Genomic DNA, 22,115 nt, shown 5'->3' with positions numbered 1-22,115 from the left:
GGGTCACTGAACCACCCGCATGCAAACCCCAAAAATACGCTTTAAGTGCTGCTTCTGCTCAAAAGGAAATTGGGCCTTTATTTGCTGTAAATGCTGGTATTTTTTTAATTTTTAACTTTTTTATTTTATGTATTTATTATTGCTGGGGCTTGCTGTAGGAAGCAGTAGGGAAGCTCAAGTGATACGGGATTTTTCCACGATTTTTTTTTTTTTTTAAAGCGGAATTAAAAGCACGTGTCCGCGCCAATTTTTAGCACAGTTAATTAACTTGGATACCCCGTTCTCCTCTCGGCTTCGACTGACATCGAGAGAGGCTCCCAACGCTCAGGCGGTGCCTGGACCCCAGGCAGATGCTCAAGCTGGAAAACATTTTCCTGCATCCCAAAAACCCACATCTGGCCCCAGCCTCTGCCAAACACATTGCGGTGCTTGAACTTGGGGGAAAACCATTCCTCAATTCCGCCCCCCCAGCTACTCAATATCAATTTATTTTAGTTGCAGGAGAGATTAGATCATCCGTCATCAGCTTGAATTAAAAAAAAAAAAATATATACACTGATAAGACATGATGGGGCAATATCATGATGGGAATTAAGGAAATGGTTTCTCCAGTAGGAATTGCAGGAAAACTGCTAAAACTCCCTGTAAAAGGAAGTTTCTGCCTCTCTGATTTTTGTCTTTCCTGCTGCACAAGTAAAATTAATTGAAGTCAAATCTCCGCCATCACCCTCACAAGTGGGCTCAGCCTTGGGGATGCTTCGGCAGATGAAATGATGCTGCTCATCTTCACGTCCCACATTTTATCGTGTGCCAGGCTAAAAAGCATGTTCGCTCTTCCCGGATTGCATCGCACTTGATTTTTACTGTACAAAATAAAGGAGGGAGGTGACAGGTGGCTGACGGCAGCCGCGACATGCAGACCCCACCTTGGGAAAGGGATTTTTGAGGCCACGGACATTTGGCACGCACACTCTCCTTCACTCCCTTCCTCTGCTGGAGCCAGGTCCTGCTCGGGGCTGGGGCAGAGCTTTGCTAAGCCAGACCTTGGAGCAGCTTGGCCTGAGCGTGCCTCAGTTTCCCCATATAATATAGAGCTTATCACAACACTTAGAAAAGCACTTTTAAGGTGCTATGTGGGCACCTGGTAGCTCTGGGAGAGGGGAAGAAATGGGTGCTGGGGGCTCAGGGTCGGGCAGCCGGGAGCATCACCCTAAAAATCAATGTTCTTGAAGTCGAGGGAGCAGCGGTAGCGGCCGTCGAGGAACCTGGAGCAGATGAAGTTGGGCAGACACGGGCAGGTGTGGTGCTGGCGCTTCCCGAAGAACGGGACCTGGGGAGAGACAAGAGCGTCAGAGCTCTGCCGCGGGCAGCAAAGCATCAAACGGCATTGGAGCCTTGAGAAAATCCCTGGCTCTTCTCAGAGGTTTAATAGGGATATGCCTGAAATTAATTTTTGATCCCTCCGAAGCCCTTCGCACCTTCCTTGTGTGAGCAGAAGCTGCGGCGCCACTAAATCTTGCAAAATCGATACGGGAGCAGGGAGCGGGACGCTCCCCCGTGGCTGGGATGCTGCTGCTAAATCCTCGTGGAGGAGGGATTGCAGGAAAATCGCGCTTCGGGCTGATCCCAGTGCGCTGGGGTTGCTTATCAGACAGCGAACGCGGCGCCTGGGCATTAACTCGGCTTCTCCTCGCTCGGCAGAGCACTGACGGCTCAATTTGGAGCAGCGCAGGGGCGCTTTTCTTTAAATGAGCCGGCTGGCTGGCTCGGTCGTGGTCAGCAGCGCCCACGGGACATCCGAGCATCCCAAGAACAGGAGCTGAGGGGAGACCTTCTGATCTCTGACCTGCCTGAAAGGAGCTTGGAGCCAGGGGGGGTCGGGCTCTGCTCCCCAGGAACAAGCGCCAGGAGCAGAGGAAACGGCCTCGAGTTGCGCCAGGGGAGGTTGAGGTTGGATCTGGGGAACAATTTCTTCCCCAAAGGGCTGTGGGGCATTGGAACAGGCTGCCCAGGGCAGTGCTGGAGTCACCATCCCTGGAGGGGCTGGACAGACGGAGATGAGGTTCTCAGGACATGGGGCAGTGCTGGGGTGGGGGAACGGGTGGACTCTGTGATCTTGAGGGGCTTTTCCAACCAAGACGATTCTGTGATTCTCTGATTTTAGGTGGCACAAGCAGGCAGGAGGTTGCTCAAGACATTCAGAGGCTGGAACCAGCCGCACCGCACCAGCTCGGGGACCCCCACGCTGCTGCCGGAGCCTCATCCCAAACCCACCCCAGCCCCCCGACGCTGACCCCCATGCCCATCCCAAAGCTCGGTTCCCTTTGCCCGGTCCTCGTCCCCCCTCCCCGTCCCCCCAGGTACCTTGTGGCTGAAGGGGTGGCACTCGTCCCCCTCCTGTCCCAGGGGGGTGCACATCCGCAGCCCCCGCAGCCAGAGGCTGACGGCGCAGCAGGTCCCGCTGCCGCACTGCGGGTCCCGCTCGCACGCCTGGGGACAGGGACAACATCAGCGGGACCCGTCCGGGAACACATTGCTACCCGTCCTGGGGGGCAGTGGAGAAATCAGCCCACGCCAAACTGCTGGGGCAACCTCTTAATGGGGGGCTAAGGGGCTCTCACATTTAGGGGTAAGCTGGGGAGGTTTGGGGCAGAGCAGATGTTGGATGGGGGTGATGGGGTTTGCACCCCGTGTCCCAGTTGGGAACGTGTCCTGGGGGATGCCCATAGAGAGATTTGATTTTTTTCCCTTCTGGAAAACTTCCTAAAATCCCCCGTTTCCCTGCGTGCCGGGTCTGACACGGTGCTGGGGGAAGAAGCAGAACGAGCAGCTCACAGGAGTGACTTTCCCCGCAGGTGGGCTGGGTGTGGGAACACCATCCACGTGTTGGAAAAATTAGTAATAAAGTGGGTAAAAAAAAAAAAATATATATATGTATATATATAAAACATGAAATATAAAATACAAAATAAAATAACTAAATTAAATTACATTTAAAAAGCAAACAGCAAAAGCCACCGATTCCTGCCTTATTTTGAAAAAAAAAAAAATAATAAAAATAGATAAACCTCCCGTGTTGGGGATGGGATCAGCACTTACCCCGGTGATGACGGCGCCGGGCCCGGGGGTGACGAGCAGGAGCAGGAGGAGGGTTTGCAGGAACCAGCCCATGGTCTCTGCTGCTCTGCAGCAGCCCCGCACCTCCCGCCCTATATAACCCCCCAGCTCCGCCACCCCGGGCTCCGTGTCTTCCCCCTGGTGATCTCAGAATACGCAGATGAGACCTGAATTTCTAATGGTATTAAAAAAAAAAAAATACCAATAAACCACCGAGGAAGGGAAAAAAATCCCACCTCTCCCACCCACACTCATGTCCCAGGGTTGTTTTTCAGCTAAGCCAACACAGCTGGATTTTCCAACTACAGCTCTATGTCTGTATTTATCCCTGACAGGTGCACTTAAGAAATTAATTAAGAATTTGTGATTATTTAGCTAAAAGAAAACACACAAATAAAGTTACCCTGCTACTTCTCAGCTCGTAAGAGCACAATGTGTAATAATGCGGCTCTGTGATAAATATCCTGTAGAAATAAAGACTCAGCTGCATCTGTTTATGAGAATCAAAGAAGGCAGAGAGGGAATAATATCTTTTTCAGTAATGACGGTGTGTTTGTATTTGCATTTAATGTGTAAAGATGCTGATTTATGGCTCGATGTATATCCGCTATACCTCAAATTGCATTTGGTGCATCTGCTGCAAGCACAAGGGAATAAGACCAGGGATTGCTAAAGTGGCTAAAAAGGCAGGAAAAGCTGGAATTATCGGCTTCTTTTTTTAATTTTTACATCCTGAGAGGATGCAAGGGACAACACCTCAATGTGCTCGGGGGGAAAAAGGAGCAAGGAATCTCTGCAGCCTCTGCCATGCGACGTCCCCATGGAGCCGGGGCTGCTTGTCACCCGTCACCTCATGCCATGCGGCCCCTTTGGGAATCCAGCCATTAAAAAATAGGTATATAATAAAAATTTAAATACCTATCCACGGCCAACACATAGTCCTGGATCCAGCTGGGACCCCCAGGATGACGCTGGGGTACCAGAGCTCCCCACCGGCGCTTTGAATTTAGTCTCTTCTGGCTTTTCTCACTGAGGAATAAACATCCTTGAGTCTGATTTGGGGGATTTTCCCGGCCAGGAGGAGCCCCAGCCCCAAAACCCTCTGTCAAGGGGATGGAGCATGCTCAGCAGATCTGGTCCATGGGGACAAATTAGGGACCGGGAGCAGCTGGGGGGCTCAGCCCCAGGGGGAAAACACGGCCCGAAGTGACGGTTTGAAATCAGGGTTTGATCAGAGCCACGTGGCTTAATGGGCCTTTTCTGTTGAACTTCTTTTGTAGAGTATCAGTCCAGTGCTAAATCATCTATTTAATTAGTTAAAAATAGCCCAGGCATTTCCCTGCCCGGAGAGCAGCACTTCTTTTGATGTGGCAGCTGTTCTGCTGCTTCTCTCAAGTCTCCTCCACCTGGGCTTGAATTAATGAATCCCAACTCCTCCAAAAATCTTCCCCGCCAGAAACCCTGCAGCTGGGAATGGCCCAGGAGCGGTTGTTTGAGAAGTTTCCTTGAGAAGATGCTGATGGGGTGGCGGGGATGTGGACCCAGCCTTGCTGGGGCATATTTGTACTTTTGTCCTGCGTTGCTTCTTAGGGTGGGGGGGCAAAAAAAATCATTAAAACCATATAAGTAAATCCAAGTCACCCAGCAAGGTGGGAGGCAGCGGGGAGCCCCTGGGCAGGTGGGATCGGGGTGCTGCCCGAGAGAGGTCCCAGCTTGACTGAGGAGGAAGAAAAATAAATAAAATACGAAAAATAAAATAAAAAATTAAAAAATCCTGCTGCACTTCACTTCCCCCATCAATAACATTTTAATTTTCTGACCTGACAAGCCAAGATCTATCGCCAGGCGCAGCCGGGAACGGATTTAACCGGCACCTTATTAGCATCGCCGAGCTCCGCGATGCGCCCGCCATAAATTACCTCCCACTCTCGGCTGGCGGCGGGGCTCGTTTTTTTGGAGGGCTCCTTGCAGCAGAGCCAGGTTGAGCATCACTTTTAGCACCTCTCTGCACCGTGGGAATGGGGTGGGCGTCCTGACCCCCCCAGCACCGCACGCACCACTCCAGCGTGGCCCTTCTTGCTGCGGATATCGGGCTCCAGCCCGTGGTCCCCATGTCGCTGCATCCCCGTGTCCCTGCATCCCTCGCTGTGGTCCAGCTATGAGAGGATGCTCTGGCTGGGGAGGGTGTGCGGGGCCCCCCCATTAAATGACCACTTGAATTTCATTTTGCAAATCCTGAACGGGAAGGGAGGGAAACCGCTAATAAACCACGCTCAGGATGGTAAATGCGGAGAAAAGAGAGGAAAAATAACCCAGGAATGGCAACTGTGTCACCCGCTCTGTGGGAAAAGGGCCGCCCGGGGAGGCAGGTTTAGGGGGCAGGGGGGGTGTGCGGTCGGCATTTGCAGCAACCCCCCCAAATGAGGGCATACGTGAGCCCGCGGTGGGTGCTGCACTACACGGAGCCCCGGGAGCTCCCAGAGACGGGGGCTTTTTTGGGGTGCACTCGGGACACTCCCAATGAGGCCGCGCAGGCGCCTTCGCGCCGCGAAACCTTTTGGCCCCGCGCAGGCGCCGTCCCCGCGCGTCACGTGGGTGACGCCGCTGCCAGGAGCGGCCGGGTAGGGCGGAAGTGAAGGGCGGGCCGGCAGCATGGAGGGGACGCTGGAGCAGCACCTGGAGGACACGTACGGGCCGGGGGGGGCGCGGGGGACACGGACAGGGCTGGCCGTGCCACACCGGGGCCGCGGGGTTTGGGGGGAGCGGGGAGCGGGGCCTAGGCCGGCCCAGGCCTGGCGGGGCTGCGGGCCGGCGCTCATGGCCGCCGTCTCCCCCCGCAGCATGAAGAGCCCGGCCGTGGTGGGTGTTCTCTGCACCGACTCGCAGGGGCTCAACCTGGGCTGTAAGTAACCGAGCACCGCGGGGTGGGGGCAGCGGGGCCTGCCCGCGCCCTCTGAGGGCTCCGGGGGGCGGGGGGAGTCAGCGGGGGCCTGCAGCAAAATCCTGCAGGAAAGGAGGAGAACTGACGTGGGGCTGAGTGTTCTGGGCGAGTGAGGGCACGAGGAAGGAATTTGTGCCCCTGGGGGCGGTGAGAGCCTGGCCCAGGTACCCAGAGAGGTGGTGGCTGAACCATCCCTGGAGACATCCCAGGCCAGGCTGGACGGGGCTCTGAGCAACCTGAGCTGGTGCAGATGTCCCTGCTCATGGCAGGGGGGGCACTGGATGAGTTTTGAAGGTCCCTCCAACCCAAACCATTCTGTGAGCCTATGGTACTCTGCTTCCTACGCGCATACTGGAGGAAACTGGAGCCAGCTCTTCCTGCCACTTAAATTCAGGGTTTTTGGTGTTTTGAAGGCAATTATGGGAGAAGGTGCTTCAGCCCTCAGGGGAGGTGAATGGGCTGGGGCAGGAGCAGCCGCTTTGGCCCTGGGGGGGCTGCTGCTCACAAAGCACTGTCATGGCACATGCGGCAACATCTCCTACCTCTCACAGGCCGGGGAACCCTCTCGGATGAGCACGCCGGCATCATCTCCGTCCTCGCCCAGCAAGCGGCCAAGCTCACTTCCGACCCGACCGACACGCCCGTGGTGTGCCTGGAGTCAGACAGCGGGTGAGTGTCCATCCTGAGAGAGGGGAGACCCTGAGGGTGGTGAGAGCCTGGCCCGGGTTCCCAGAGAGGTGGTGGATGAACCATCCCTGGAGACATCCCAGGCCAGGCTGGACAGGGCTCTGAGCAACCTGAGCTGGTGCAGATGTCCCTGCTCATGGCAGTGGGGGCACTGGGTGAAGGTCCCTTCAACCCAAACCATCCTGTCATTCTATGGTTCTCATCTGGCTTCTCAGCTGCCTCAGCACTTTTTGTGTTCTAGGAATATCATGATCCAGAAGCACGACAGCATCACTGTAGCAGTGCACAAGTTGGCATCCTGACTCTGGGGAACCTGCACCACGCTGCACTCCCCGCTCCGGCCCAGCTCCTCCTCACCTGACAACCACTCTCCTCTGCTGCTCCAGCGCAGAACGTGCTTATAGTAACCAAACTTGGACTGAAGGCTCCTGCTCTCCACTTTACAGCTCCTGTGCAGCTACCGGGGTCTCCAACTCACATTGTAGCACTTGTGCTGCCGAGGCTGAAACGTGGGTCACTCACCAACCTCGTGTAATGATCACATGCTGTGAAGTGTATGTGTGTGGTCTGATTTGTCGGAGAAATCAATAAATGACCTGTAAAAACAAGCCTTGGCTTCTCTTTGCTCCTGCTGGGAAAACTGTTGCCCGATGCTTTGCCTTGTTGCTAAACAAAGTGAGGTGACTTCTCCCGATCCCTTCTTCATTAGCGTTTCTCTAGAGAAAAAGAATAATGCACCAAGACTTGAATATATGGAGGCTCCTCTAGTAGAAAAGGTACAAAGACTTTCCAAGGAATTTCTCCTAGGAAATGTTTAGCCTCCCTCTAGTTAAACGTTCTGTGCAGGAGTTACTTGCTTCCTGCGCCTTGGATTGAAGTTCAAACCTGAACGTGCCTGTGCAGCCTGCTCGCTGTTGGGCAGAGATTTTCCTGTGCACGATGAGTAAAAGCAGCTCATTTAATGTTATAAACCAAGCAGCTCCTTTCATAGTAAAGCATCCCCAGTTCCTTTGAGATGTTGTGTCTTGTGCTCCAGCCCCTTCACGAGTTCCGTTGCCGTTCTCTGAACTCCAATAACTAAAGTAACTAAAACAACACAGTTTTCTGGGCCAAGGGCAACGCAGCAGAGGCAGGACAGGCAGGGACGGGGCTCCGCTGCCCTGCAGCCACCAGCAGCCCCAGGCTTGGCTTAAGTCCCCTGTTGCCACATACTGCTCTGCTCCACGTCTGGCAACACCCAGGGCTTTGCCTGGAGCTAAAACCCTCGCAGGCTTCCCCTCCTCTTTCCTCCCAACAGGATTTCTGCTCCGAAAGCCGCAGGTTTCCTGCTGGGGAAGGGGAGGGACTCCTGGCCTTGGGGCCCTGCAAGCTGGGCTCTGCGTCCGGGGAGGAGGAGGAAAAGGAGGAGGAGGAGGATGGGCTCCAACCACCCAGCCCCAGCGCTCCCCGGCTCCATGTCCCGCTTGGGGGCTGGTCAGGAAGGACAGACACCATCGTCATCACCGGAGGCAAATGAAGGACCAGAGTTCGGGGTGTCAAGTCAGGGAGGGGGGATTTAGTCTCTGGAGCAAATGAAGAGACGATTCCTCTTTGCAAGCAGCTGTTTTGGGGAGGATTTTCCAGCATGCGGCAGCAAGGCGGTAAGGAAAAGGAAAAGTTTCAGGTTCATCGGCCCCGATAAGGTCCAGCTGCTCCCTTGGGCAGGATCCCGAGGTGCGGGATGGGTGAGAGGAGGGAGATGAGCAGAGAGGTATGGATGGGGATGGGGGCGCTTCCCATGGGAGCTCCAAGGTGGACAGAGAGATGGTGAACCCACGACGTCTGGCACAAAGCAACCAAGCTGTCGCTCTGAAGTCAGCAAAGTGCTTGTCACGTAAAATCCCTTAATGCTTAAGTGGTTACAGTGATTTGGTGGGAAAGAGAAAGGTCATTAAAGTGTTTGCAGGCAGTGATAATGTGCAACTTAACATCTGTTGGCAAAGAGGTCGATAAAAGCTTCACTCACCCTCAAAAGTTGAATGCGAGATACTGCTGACTACCTCGTTAACAGCAAAGCTAATGGGTTCCAAGGCAGCTGGTGCTTCCACAGGAGCCGCTTTTGCAGGTAAATTGAAACAGCAATAGAGCAAGGTGTTAATGTGTCCCGAAATTCTCATTTCCAGGGGAAAAGAAGGAGGAAGAGCCGGCGGCGCCGGCAGCCGGGAAGAGCCCAGGCACCGCGGCCGGAGGGTGGGCATGGGGAGTCGTGTTCCACTTCTTCCTGGTGAGCACAAAAATCCACCCGAACCTGCCCGGAGCTGACAGAAAGTCTGGAGCCTCGCTCAGATGGGGCAGGGGCCGGGACAGGCTGAACACCCCCACGTCCTGCTGGCTGAGCACAGACACAGCCCGTGCCCCCGAAATACCACCTGGAAACGGCCCAACCTGCAGCCCAAAGGCAGTTTGCGATGATGAAATGACTTTTCCCTACTCACACACAGCACCCCTGGGGGGGTCAAACCCCAAAGGGCGTCTTGTACCTTCATTAAGGGCGAGATGCCATCGCGGGGGATCCGAGTGGGTGCCCAGGAGCAGCAGGGGGTGCGGGCAGCACCCACCGCTCCGTTGGGCTCTCCCGGGAGGTCCGGGCACCCGCACACCCCTGCAAGGCGCTAATTCTCCATGCTACAGGTTTTAATGCCACACACCATCCTCCCACTGGGGATGCCGCCGCCACCCCCGGGTGGGAAAGCTGGGAAGGGCAGGAAACCTTTCCCCTCTTCCACGCCGTCCAGATTAACTCGCTGCCGATCATTAACCGCCTGCGGCTGGGGAGGTGGGAGGGAGAGAGGGAGTTAAAATTAAGGCCATAAACCGTCCTTTGTCCCCGCGGCAGGGCCAGCCTGGGAACCGCTCAGCACCTCATCTCTGCCAGTGAACTTCATGGCCCTGAGACCCATTTAGATTATTTTCCAGTATTAAAAAGCAACTTAGAGAGGAAAAAAAAAACACCCTGGAAGCGTCAGGCTCTAGTGTTATTTTGTTCCTTTGCCCCGACACACACCACATCAGCGAACGTCCCACTTTCTTTCTCCCCCAACACAACAAATCACCCACACGCGGAAAGCAGAAGGAAAAGCTTTTCCTCCCGCCTGACCCCCGTGGCCTCTCACCTCCGTCTGCTCCCACCGCAGGTCAACGTCCTTGTGATGGGGATGCTCAAGACGTTCGGGATTTTCTTCGTGGCTTTCCAAGAGGAGGTGGGAGGCTCCTCCGAGCAGATCAGCTGGATCGGCTCCGTCATGTCCTCCCTGCGCTTCCTCGGAGGTGAGCGGCAGCCGCGGGGATGGGGGCAGCTCTGCAACCTAAAGCTTTGATATAAGGGGCTCCCCAGTTTCAGGACAAGGAATTACTGGGGAGTCCAGCAGAGGGACACAAAGATGCTGAGCGGTCCAGAGCATCTCTCTGCTGAGGAAAGGCTGGGAGAGCTGGGGCTGCTCAGCTGGAGAAGAGAAGCCAAGAGGGATCTGATCAATGGGATCAATATCTCAGGGTGGGTGGCAGAGGATGGAGCAGACTCTGTCCAGTGGTGCCCAGCGCCAGGGTGAGGGGCAATGGGTGGCTGGTACCCGCACAGGCCCAAGGACGGGGGTCGCGTGTGTCGCGCTGCCTCGCCGTAGCGGGTTTATTATCTATATTCAGAGCAAAGCCTCATCTTAACACCAATATTATGGCCTCCAAACAAGCCAGTAGCTGAATAATTCACGGCTGCTGAGCATGGAATGCGTCAGCAAGCAGGTTCAGGACATCTGAACCTTTGGGCTTTGACTCCTTCCCCTGCCCCGTCCCTCGGGTTCCCAGGGTACCAGACAAGGTCTCTTGGCCCCTCTCCTGCACATGAACCCACCCCGAACGTCTCGTGTCACTCCGTCCCTCCCAGGGCGGCACCTGGACTGGGACACCAGATGCAGCGACCCCAACACAAGTCCCCAAGCCCTGCAAAGCACCGTTTGGCACCTTCAGCCACAGATTCCTCCCTCTCCTTTCCGTTCCAGCCCCGCTCGTGGCCGTGGTCTGCAGGAGGCTGGGCGAGCGCCCAACATCCATCATCGGGGCCGGCTTGGTCAGCGGGGGCTGCCTGCTGAGCACCCAGGCCACCGGCGTCCCCTTCCTCTGCATCTCCATGGGGCTTCTGCTGGGTGAGTGAGACCCACGGTCGGGCAGAGATTTTCCTGTGCACGATGAGCAAAAGCAGCTCCTTTGATGTTAAACCAAGCGGGTCCTTCCATAGGAGAGCACCCCCAGCTCCCTTCTACGAGATGTTGTGTGGAACCCCAAAGCTTCAGGCTCAGGAGCATAAAATACCGGTTTCGACACACTGGACCCAACTAACATAAAATCAGAAAATCATTTCGGTTGGAAGAGATCATTGAGATCTCAAGCTCATCGAGTCCAACCGTTCCCCACCCCAGCACTGCCCCATGTCCTGAGAACCTCATGTCCGTCTGTCCAGCCCCTCCAGGGACGGTGACTCCAGCACTGCCCTGGGCAGCCTGTTCCAACGCCCCACAGCCCTTTCTCTTGCTTTTTTTCCAGACCCAAGATGAATCCTGGCTTTTAAAACCCCTTACTAAAAATGCACAACCCCAGATACTAAATACCACACACAGAATCTTGTTCTCCACTGACCACAACAGCTAAAGCCCCCCCACAGAGCAGCTCTGCTACGGGGACTACGAGCTTGGGATGGCGCGACTTTGAGTCTCCAAAGCTCACAATGCGAACAAATCACTTTTCGGGCAGGAACATGTTATTTTCTGCCCTTTCCCGCAGGTATGGGGTTCTCCTGCCTCTACCAGGCGGCCGCGGTGATGACGGCCAAGCGCTGCAGGACGCGGTTGGGTTTCTCCAACGCCATCGCCCGCGCCGGGATGGGGCTGACGTTTCTCATTGCGCCGTTCACTCAATTTCTCATCGATTTTTATGGCTGGCAGGGTGAGCACATCATCTCCCGTTTATCCAAATTCATCAGCATTTAGAGGGTGTTTGAGAATATCCGGGTGGGATAAGAGGATCTTTTTAAAAACTAAGACTGGATGCACCGAGGAACAACTTGGCGTCTTCTAGGACAGTTTGGAAACATCTTGTTAATGATTAAACACTTAATCAGTCATTAAAGTTGTCAGAGGCAAAACAGAGACCTCAGAAACCAAAACCAAAACTGAAAATCCCTATTTTTACTGCACCATCTCAGGCCATCTTGAAGGTCCATCATGTATAACAGGCTTCTAACGAGGGAAAACAAAACAAACCTTGAATTTGTTGTGCACATCACAGCAAATGGGACTTCTAGCTAGAAAAATAGGAATAAAAGCTCCCGTACGATACCTGCTCCTTATGGTAGAGCTCTATCCATGTTTAATACAAATTACACCCTGTTCTAGAACGATCATTTCCCATGCTGAGGAAAAAACATCTTCTCTCTTCCTACAGGTACCCTCCTGATTTTTGGAGGCATCACGCTGAACCTGGTGCCGTCCAGCCTGCTGCTGCGACCCGCCAGCAGCCACCGGCCCTCCGCAAAAAACCCAAACCAGGGGTGTTTAACGGCAAAAAAGGATCCAGAAGCCCTGGCTGGAGGCTCAGATGAAACCGCTCGCAGGGAAACACACCAGGACCGTCCCACCACGGAGGGACTCGTCATGTCCCACCACAGAGATGTCTCTGCTCCGGTAAATCCATCCCTCCCGCCGGCCGAAAAAGAGAAATCCCAGCCCCTCCTGGACTTCTCCCCGCTGCGGGATCCCGTCTTCGGCATTTTCACCTGGTCCTTTGTGTTCAGCCACTTGGCCTATTTCGTGCCCACCTTCCACCTGGTGGCACGAGCCCGGACGCTGGGCATCGGCAGCATGGACGCGTCCTACCTCATCGCAGCAGCCGGTACGTCAAACGGGCTTTTATACCCATTTATCATGAAAATTATACCAAACAGGCAAGAAAAGCAACACAAATCTTGCCAAGAAATAGCCCCAAACGTGTCTTAGAATAAACCTGCACGGAAGAGGTTGAGCTCGCAGCCTTTACCCCGCTTCTGCATATAAATGTACAGAGTCTTTCTCACATGGTGGGTGGTTCTGGATGTTTCCCCATCCTCACTGCACCGAAAAAACACGAATTTCCAATTCCATAGGTGCTATTTATCCTCCTAGAGCCTTCCCACCACAGCTCCGGCTTTGCATAAGCCCACAAGCCGCAGAAATCCGGAGTCACTTGGTGTTTAAAGACCTTCAGTTTGACCCAGAAATGTGTGCAGGGAGAGGACAATTCAATATTGGAAGGAAAATCCCCCCACATTAACTTGGATCTAGCCATTTGGATTGGGCACATTCACCTCCACAGGGAAAATAATAATAATAATCATCATCATCATCATCATCATCAACCAGCTACACACAAACTACAACCACCCCCAGCCCCAAAAAAGAGCAACGAGCCTGATGATAAACCAGGATTAACACTAAAGTCACACCGGGTTAAGAAAGCATCTGCAACCTCAGTCATCGTAAAATATTTTATTGTAAAAAAAATAAATTTTACTTCTACACCGCCATGTCATACCTACAAATGCCAGACGCTGTCAAGGAATCTGAAAGGAGAGCACAGAAATTAATCTGACATGTTAAATTCAGAAGAGAAGGGACACATGGTCAGTACGATACCAGCTGACAGCCAGCGTTAGTTCATAAAAACATTGAGAAATGTAAAATCCAAGTATCAAAAGCTGGCTGAGCCTTTAAACAAATGCTGGTCTTCTACCCTTCTTTATAGAAATTAAAGTCTCATAAGTGTATTTCCCAATATTCTGCTTTTTCTGTGTCTTGAAAAAAGAGATCAAACAGCAAGCTTATCTTCCCTATTTTTACCAAAGGGCATTTCAGACTTTTCTGCCAAGTGCAGAGCCCTTAATTGAATTTTTACAGCCCACTTTGGTGCATCCACAGGCACTTGGCAATAGCAGGCACCAAGGTAAAGGAAAAAAGTATTTCAAAAATAAAGGCATTAATTTTACAACAGCCTAAAAACACCTTCCTGTAACTCCCTGGCATTTCAGCCCTCGGGGGTCACATTCTTACAGCAAGTGGTGGGTGGAATGGGGACGAATTTCAGAGCAAAACAGCAAAAAGGAAATTAGAAATAAAGTAATTTTTGAGGTGCTGGTGAACTCCTCCTCCCACAGGCATCACGGAGACGCTCAGCCAGCTGCTCTCGGGCTGGCTCGCCGACCAGAACTGGACCAAGAAATACCATTATCATGTGGTTTACCTGCTCCTGGCCGGCATCACCAACCTGCTGGGCGCCCTGGCCACCTCCTTCCCGCTGCTCCTTGCCTACGGCGTCGCCTTCGCCGGCTTCTGCGGTGGCTTCATGGCTCTGGTCCTCCCCGTGCTGGTGAGTAGGATATTGCATTAAAAAAAAAATCATAATAAACGTGGCATTTCCGACAGCGTTCCAAAATTCTTTGAAAACCCTGTTGCAGACCTGCACGCACGGGGAGTTTCATGCTGATTTTTAAATGACCTCGCCCTGCTAATTGCCTTCCACGTCCTCCTTTCTAAAGGAGATTGCTCCCTGAGAATAGTAAATGGAAATAAACTGGAAATAAATGGATTTGGCCTGGTCCCCATCTCCCTAATGCTAAGACAGAGGGTTGTGCACATCTCCTCCCAATCCCAAAATTACTGTAACGCCAGAATTACCTATAACAGACCAGTTACAACAGGATAGGGAGGCACCATTATTTTTTGAATTTTGACCATTTTCTGACTTTTGGGGTGGGACTAGCTGACCCTTGAAGGTCCCTTCCAACCCGAACTATTCTCTGCTTATAATTTGGCATTTCTTTCTGGGCAGGAATTCAGAGTTTAACAGGTTTTCCTCAAAGTCTCAGCAGCGTTACTGGTTTTGGGAGATGCAGAAAAGCATCTCAGATCCTCATCACCTCCATGCTGGACTTGGGGAGGTGAGCAAATTCCAGGCTGGATCAGACCTAAAGGTGCAAAATCTTTTCGAAACTGCAGCTGAGGAGGAAACTCCTCAGAAAAAAAAAAAAAATAAAATAAAATAATAAATCTCTTGTGCTTGCATGTTTACGTGAACTCAAGCAATAACTCCCCGTTTGGTTTTACACACAGGTGGATCTTGTGGGTGTGGAAAAGCTCCACAGCTACTTGGGGTTTGCTGCTTTCTTTGCCGGGATCGCGGCGGCGGGTGGGCCCCCGCTTGCAGGTAACGTATACACGGGCTATCCATCACGTACACACGGGCTATCCATCACGTACACACGGGCTATCCATCACGTACACACGGGCTATCGACCCACCGCGGACACCCAGGGATGGAACAGCTGGTGCTCACCCTCCTGCCCACACGCACCTGTCCAAGTGGGAAAACAAAGAAAACAAAATCAAACGTATTTCAGAAACTTATCTTTACACACGGGGAATATTTTGCTCGTGAATTTGCAAAACCCAACCGGCAGTTTGATGGCTGCGTGTGGAAAAAAGAAGGCGAAAGCCCACGTGGACATTTTAAGCCTGAGCACGGCTGGGTTTTTTTACCGTGGATTTTCCCCCCGTGGGTTATAACCCTGAACTCGGAGGGGAGGAGAGAAGGTAACACAAGGACGGGCTCGGCGCTGGGACATGAGGAAAAGCCTCAATAATCTTTGCTTTTGAAGATGACACAGCTCAGCCGTAAGAACTCCTGGGCCTAAAGATAAGGAGGATGAAAAGCCTTTCCCTCTTCTCCCTCTGCCACAAAACCAAGGTGGTTTGGACTATGTGGCAGATTTAAGCACTTACAAGTGAGTCTCTAGTCTCAGCTTACGAGCAGGGGACTTGTTCTCCAACCCCCCGGCCAGGACAAAGCTTTTCCTTTCCCCGACGCCCCTTTAGCCAAACCTCACAGCTGGAACCAGGATCTGAGCTCTTCCCAGGTCCTCACGGTGCAAACAAACTTAAAAAAGCTCCAAAGTCAAATATCAGCGTGAACAACATCCCATCTCTCACCCAGCAAATGTGTCCTGAACACAGAATAAACCCAGCAGCTGCTTCTTCATTTATTGCCTCCTGCCCTCCAAGGGTTCTGTAAATCCCAACTCCCTGCAAAGCTCCGGCAACGCCGCATGTTAAAAAAAAATTGATTTCTCTAATCAGTTATTTCTAGGCTGGCAAAACTCTGTATGTGGATGCAATTTTGAGCGTGCTTTACCCTGTCACGGTGATACACAACCTACAGCACACGCCAGCCCTTCTGCTGCTACAAGATATACGGCCAGCAATCCCTACCCAACCATCGCAGTAAATTCCCCGACACAGTTACGTACGGTATGAAAAACGCTAAATAATCTGGCTCGCTCTTACCCATGCATCATACGTGCTAAGATAGCGGCTACGCTTTCAGCCGCTTCCAATATATTTTCGCTAATGGGAAACCTTTTGGTTTCTGAAAGCGCTAATAAGTCACCGTGCGAACTCTTCGGGATTTTGTAAAGCAAGCAGGTTTCCCGCAAAAAGCCTCCCACAGAAATCAGTCTTTTTAACGCTGGTGGGGTAAATAAAGGCCAAATAAAGCCAAGCAGCAAAACTCGCGCTGATCCGTCTCGCTGGAGGTAAAGGGAGAGGAAACAAATTCAGAGTTCAGGATCTCGATTAGTGATCCAAGATAAATTCTGCAATTCTCTCTCCCAAGACGGCTGTATTAGGCATAAAAACTGAATATGCACAAGAGTGACTGATTAAGTGTCCAAAAGCATCTGCTCCTTGCAGAATACAGAACGGGATTTAAATGCCACGTGAGACCTTGGGGTTTGGTGCCTCCAATTGCCGCTGCCTCCCCAAAACCTGGACTTTAGAACTACAATTTTAATAAACTCCAGTATTTTTAATGCAGTGAAACACAAGGCGTAAAGAGAATAGGTTAAAAATGCTTATCTGGCACTCTAGAACAAAGCCTAATTGCAATGCAATGGAAAAAGTGATTTACCTGCAAATCTGTTTAATTAAAAGCCCTTAATTCCGGAGGCAGCGAGCCCGACCGAAAGCCCAGGGTGAGAAGTTTGAAGGCTCCTTCATGGCTCCTTGTCCACCAGCACTGCTGGAAAAACAAAACCAAAACAACCCAACCAACCAACCAACCCACCCCAAACCCAGAAAAATTAAATATCCTGAAGGATATTTAAAAAACAATTTAAATACATCAGAGCTTAACTGGGGCTCTCTGTCCTGTACATCTTACAAAAGACTACCTGAGCATCCTTCCTCCTGTCCACATCCCAGAGATTTTCAGATGGCAAAACCAGATCCCGCCTCGGATAATAAACCGCCCCACAAACCACCGGCAGAGCCGCCCACGTCACCGCGTCCAGCACCGCGGGATCTGCCGAGGCTCACACCACGGCCCCGGAACAGAAACAGCCCAAATCCCCCCTGGGAAAGGCACAAACCAACAAAAAGTGCCTGGAAAAATTTTTTTAAAAAAGGAAAAAAATAAAAGGAAAAAAAAAGGGAAAATAATAGAAAGCAAAGCAGCCCTATCGCTTTGTATATTTTCCAAGGAATTATCCACCTTTAAAATGATTGTCTAGACACAAGACGCTGTAACTAAACAAAACACTCTGAGGTCATTTTAAAAGGCGACCTGCCCCCTCGCAGATTCCTGCATCTTGATGGAATTTCGGTTTTGCTTTCAAGTGCTTGCAAAGCTCCTTTTAAGCGAGTTCGCTCCGAGCCCCCGGCCCCGGATCTCTCCCGTTGGACAGGCTGTGTTAAACCGGGTCTGCTCCGAGCAGCGAGGCGCGAGGATCCGGAGTTTGCAGCCCAGATGTTGCAAACGCCAACACGTGCAAGTCATCTCGTGAGTCCAACGGGACCTTCCATCTGCTGCTGCAGCTGCTTTGGGCCCATTTATTTAAATAGGAAAAAGAAATCAGGGATTAAATTTGATCAAATTAAAATCCGCATCCACTAAAAGGATCAGGAGAAGTTAGTTCTGGGAAGAAAAACCTACAAGTTTTCCTGTTATACCAACAGGAATAGCCCTGAGCGTCCATGTAAACGCTGCCCAGCAGCAGGCACGCAAAGAGTTAGAACTTAAAATATCTGAGGAATTCTTAAATGAGAACACACATCCTTTGCTTGCCGCCCACCTCCCAAAATGTTGGTTTTTTTTTTTTCAGGGAGAAAAATCCAAGAGGTTTAATCAGAATCTTTTCTCCCGCAGGGTGGCTGTATGACTACACCCAGACATACGTCTGCTCCTTCCTCTTCGCTGGAGCCTGCGCCCTCATCTCACCCGTCTCGTTCTTCTTTGAGCCTTCGGCCCAAAAATGGAAACTAAAAAAAGCCAACCTGAGCGCCGGGCTTTGATCGCATGGCGATGGGAGAGCGATCGCCAGCACAGACCTTCCGCACCGGGAAAACAAACAGCAGCAAAAACAAAAACGGGAGGTTTTAGGTGACGGATCCACAGTTTGTATATCTCGTTATTTCTCATGCATGTGTGATTAAAGCCACCTGAGAAATACGTTGTGTAAAGCATTATTTGATGGGGAAAAATAATGCCGGCGGCCCAGACAGACCCAGGCTTCGCTCTGACTTTATCCCCGGTTCAGCAGCCCGTGTTGGGGACCAGCCGCACGGCAGAGCTGACTCACCTCCTGGGATGAGGCAGCCAAGCAGCTGCCCAGTGCCAAAGCACAGCAAGACACTGCAGCTTATTCCATTTAAATATGAATAACTAGCCCCGGGGAGGGATGCGAGGACAGAGACGGTGCGGAGAGATAAGGATTAGACTTCCAGGACGATGTGTAGAACAGCCGTTCCGCAAAAATCCTCTTTTTCATCGAGGATGCTGCACCGTGGCCGCTCGTTCTCCCAGGCACGGTGTTATTTGCCACAGCACAGGGGACCTGCAAGAAAAACCAACTCTAATTAAAGCCAGTACCGCAATCAGCACATTTAAAGACCAGCCCTCTCCCCATCACCCAGCAGCGCCCTGGGATGCACAGAACACTCGAAGGCAGCGATGCTGAGTCTACAGTCAACCAGCACCCTACAGATTTAATTTGGACGGGCAAGACGTAACGCAGCTGCTTCGACTTCCTTTCCGGTAGTGAGGTTGCAATTTTTTTGCATTATCATCAGATATTTGAAATTATTACATGGATCTGGGGTATTGCAAGGGTTCTACATGCAACCATCCCAGCCATTCGCATTATCCTTCCCCATTCTTTTTTTTTTAATATTAAACCAACAAGAGAGTTGTTTCCCCTAAAGAAACACTCCTTTAAACTGTCAAATGGGTTATTTCAAGCATGAAATTAAGCGGCCTGTATTTAATAAAAAGCTACAGAACATTACAGCGGTATTAAGGAGCTAAAACTCTGCCGTGGGTAAGAAAGTTCCCTCACAGATAATGGGGCGAATTCAGCAGTTACACAACTACACAACACCAAAGAAACTGGGCTCAAACGAGGGAAAAAATGAGCCTTGAATTTGCAGTGGATGGAGAATATCTGCATTACAAAGTGGTTAATTTTTCATACGCTGATTCACGGCTTCTCCGAACTCCTGCAGGAACCCGCAGGCAGCAAGTGCTTCAAAAATTGTCCTTTTACACCTTTTACACCACTGCATCCAACAGGGTGCGTGACTCGGTCGTACCAGTTAATGTCCTGCAACAGGATCTCTAGTGGGCCATTTTCCAAAAAAAAAAAAGGGAGTTAAGGATAAGATGACTATTTAAGAAGCAATTAAAGCTCTGGGAGGTGAAGAGGGGTGAGCAGGTACCGTGGGATTTGGCTCAAGCCAGCCCTGCGCTAAACCTTCAGCCGAGCCCTTCAGCACGGCTGGAGCTCTCCTGGGCAAAATCCGAGTTTTCACCTCTCAAAACATTAAAGTTCATCACTCTCCTACCGAACAAATTAAAAACTACCAGCAGCACCCAGTTGCTAATAGAGGGAACTACTGGGAAAACTTGGCTTCACGTTTTCCAATCCAAAAGCTTAAAAAACTCATCTTATTCTGCATTTCTAAGACATATTTGAGCTCGGGAGTGCTTTTTGTTACCTAACGTCACCCTAATTTAGAAAAAGGCCTCTCCCAAGTGCTGGTACCCTCTCTGCAAAGGAGCAAATAGCTCAGCAGCTCCCGTTCCCCACAGACAGGCACCACCAGCCTTTCTTGGCCCTAAAAAGAATTTTACACAGGCAAAGTACCTTTCTCTAGCCCCGAACAGCTCTTATCTATTTAAAGAGGTTGAGGAAACCAGTCCCCGTAATGGGAATCTCCTCCCAGCATCCCTGCGCGGTCCCACCGTCGGGCTGGGAGGTGGAGAAGAGTCTTCAAGCCTTTGTCTTTGCCCAGGATCACGTCTGGTGCTCGAGACGCTTCTCTCCGCTCACACCTTTTGCTGAGAAGGCAAGAACAGAACAGATGTTTTAGCTCCCCTCGCAGCTCTGAACGCTAAAGGCATTTATTTCCTCGCAAAATACACATGCATTAGAGAAACAAACAGCAACGGCGACGGGAACATCTGCCCCGAGGAAGATTTTTCCATCCCATTGAAGTCATCTTGCAAATAACTTCACGAAGCCAGTTTTGCATAGTAAAGGGCATCATGTGCCGTTCGGATAAATGCAAATCGCGGGGTTTGCTGGGGCACAAACGAGTTTAAAAGCTGTAATATAAATCCCCTTCATGCCTGGTCCCTCACCCGGCCACACAACACAGGTTGGAGAAGCCTAAAACCCCCGGTTGGAAGAGACCACAAGGATCACCTGGTCCGACTTTCTGGGGTGAATTTACAACTGCTCAGGCAGTAACTTCACCAGTCGGCAGCTATTGCCCTTCAATGATGAGAAACAGCAGCTTCAGCATTTACAGAAGAAAAAAACCGAAGAAAACTGTGACAAGGCAATAGCTGAAATTGCTGAGCATCCTGGTAGACAAAAGGCTGCCGAGGAGAAGGTCCTAAATGGCCTTTTTTATCAGATATAGCTTGAGCAGGAGATACTTGAAAGAACCTGCTAACAACCTACCAGAGATCTTTCTGAGAAAACAGTTTAACTTGTAATAAATAACGAAAAAAAACCTAAACGAACCTGTAAAACTAACGACAACCTCAGCACCCTCTCGAGGACCCAAGTGACAAAAGGCTTCTACCAGAAACCCAAGGAACCAGCCTCAGATTTTCACTGTATCCCAATGCAAACCCGGCGCAACAGCCCCGAATGCCTTCGGAACAAACCCCTGCTGTCTTTAGATAAAATTCTCTAAGCACCAATGGCCAGGGGACTGTTAGTCCAATTCCTGATTAATTTTAGCCCTGCAAGATTAAGAAAGCGAAAAGAAAACCTGGACTTGGCTGCTCCAACAAGACATCGCAGTTCGGAGTTAATTATTCCTGGGTTTGCTTGATCCCAACAACTTGGCTGCAAGGCCCCTGTCCTTCCCGGGGTGGGGAAATGCTTTTCCATCATTATTCAGCGATTTAGTCGCAGGTATAACCCCGCAAGGCAGCTCCGGGAGCTGGAGCTCCAGCCAAAACGGGAGCGCCCAGTAACACAAGAGCACTGGGACTTGGCTGCCCTGCCCAGAAGAGCCCGGTCACCCTCTTGTCACCTTCCGTCCCCCCTTGGGACCCGTTTCCAGCACCCATGCCCGGTATTCCAGCAGGACTGGTTTACGGGGTGGGCACCTGCTGCACCTTAATCCCCACTTGCACCGATTTTACATGTGCCAGGGTAAAAACCTGCTAAGTCTTAGCTCAGGTCTATCGAAGCTACGGAAGCCGGTGCCATCGGAGATCACGCTGCGCGAGTCCTTAGCTCACACTGGAATTATTTTATATTCATATTTTACACAGCCATCGTGGCCTCCGAGGGCCCTGGGCTGCCGGCTGTGGGTTCCCCTTCTTTCTCCTGCATTTGCGAAAGCTGCCCGGGGTCACTGAAAGTCAGGGTAGAGATTTTAAAACACGGATTTAGCCATTCTTCAGTACACAAGATAAGCCTCCCCGCCTCGCGCTCTCCATGGCCGACCTCTATTCTCGATTAAAAATAAAATCATGTACCAACAACCGAGGCTGGGACTTTCCCACCACTCCTCAGATGCTGGCGACTGATAAACCCGGCGCTAAACACAGAGAAAGGCGACCCTGACGTTTATTGCACAATAAGCGACGATCTTTATCTCTCAATAACATCCCTGCCAAGGGCTGGAACCGTTTCAGCCGTGTCCCCGACGTGCACGAGCGCCGGGAGAAGCCGAACGGGAATCACGGAGCGCTCGGGGGTCCGAGACCGGGGAGGGAGCGACAAATTTGGGGTTAA

The 22,115-nt window shown here is 51.6% G+C and overlaps 3 protein-coding genes across 3 annotated transcripts; 2 read left to right on the top strand and 1 right to left on the bottom strand.

The window, feature by feature from the left end:
- Positions 1-1,210: 1,210 nt before the first annotated feature.
- Positions 1,211-3,171, bottom strand: PROK1 (prokineticin 1). The gene is made up of 3 exons (XM_065649664.1): positions 3,100-3,171; positions 2,365-2,490; positions 1,211-1,330 (listed from the first exon to the last, which is right to left on the bottom strand). The coding sequence occupies exons 1-3, from the start codon at positions 3,169-3,171 to the stop codon at positions 1,211-1,213; spliced, it is 318 nt and encodes a 105-aa protein (XP_065505736.1).
- Positions 3,172-5,713: 2,542 nt separating this feature from the next.
- LAMTOR5 (late endosomal/lysosomal adaptor, MAPK and MTOR activator 5) lies at positions 5,714-7,353 on the top strand. Its single transcript, XM_065649628.1, has 4 exons — positions 5,714-5,804; positions 5,958-6,019; positions 6,610-6,727; positions 6,987-7,353. The coding sequence occupies exons 1-4, from the start codon at positions 5,770-5,772 to the stop codon at positions 7,045-7,047; spliced, it is 276 nt and encodes a 91-aa protein (XP_065505700.1). The 5' UTR covers positions 5,714-5,769; the 3' UTR covers positions 7,048-7,353.
- Positions 7,354-8,195: 842 nt separating this feature from the next.
- On the top strand, positions 8,196-18,356 carry SLC16A4 (solute carrier family 16 member 4). Its single transcript, XM_065649429.1, has 9 exons — positions 8,196-8,385; positions 8,908-9,008; positions 9,919-10,051; positions 10,780-10,923; positions 11,558-11,719; positions 12,218-12,664; positions 13,962-14,173; positions 14,917-15,010; positions 18,005-18,356. The coding sequence occupies exons 1-9, from the start codon at positions 8,370-8,372 to the stop codon at positions 18,148-18,150; spliced, it is 1,455 nt and encodes a 484-aa protein (XP_065505501.1). The 5' UTR covers positions 8,196-8,369; the 3' UTR covers positions 18,151-18,356.
- Positions 18,357-22,115: the final 3,759 nt, after the last annotated feature.

Source organism: Caloenas nicobarica, chromosome 21, assembly GCF_036013445.1.
Source record: "Caloenas nicobarica isolate bCalNic1 chromosome 21, bCalNic1.hap1, whole genome shotgun sequence".
Classification (NCBI taxonomy): Eukaryota; Metazoa; Chordata; class Aves; order Columbiformes; family Columbidae; genus Caloenas; species Caloenas nicobarica.
The sequence above is the reverse complement of the archived record's forward strand: the minus strand, read 5'-3'. Positions and strand labels throughout refer to the sequence as shown.

Coding starts and splice junctions, on each gene's coding strand:
- PROK1 (XM_065649664.1), bottom strand. CDS start 3,171: ATGGGCTGGTTCCTGCAAACCCTCCTCCTGCTCCTGCTCGTCACCCCC. Junction 2,491..3,099: donor CCGGCGCCGTCATCACCGGG/GTAAGTGCTGAT, acceptor CCCTGTCCCCAG/GCGTGCGAGCGGGACCCGCA. Junction 1,331..2,364: donor GCCACCCCTTCAGCCACAAG/GTACCTGGGGGG, acceptor GTCTCTCCCCAG/GTCCCGTTCTTCGGGAAGCG.
- LAMTOR5 (XM_065649628.1), top strand. CDS start 5,770: ATGGAGGGGACGCTGGAGCAGCACCTGGAGGACAC. Junction 5,805..5,957: donor GAGCAGCACCTGGAGGACAC/GTACGGGCCGGG, acceptor CTCCCCCCGCAG/CATGAAGAGCCCGGCCGTGG. Junction 6,728..6,986: donor TGCCTGGAGTCAGACAGCGG/GTGAGTGTCCAT, acceptor TTTGTGTTCTAG/GAATATCATGATCCAGAAGC.
- SLC16A4 (XM_065649429.1), top strand. Junction 10,052..10,779: donor CTCCCTGCGCTTCCTCGGAG/GTGAGCGGCAGC, acceptor TTTCCGTTCCAG/CCCCGCTCGTGGCCGTGGTC. Junction 10,924..11,557: donor CTCCATGGGGCTTCTGCTGG/GTGAGTGAGACC, acceptor CCTTTCCCGCAG/GTATGGGGTTCTCCTGCCTC.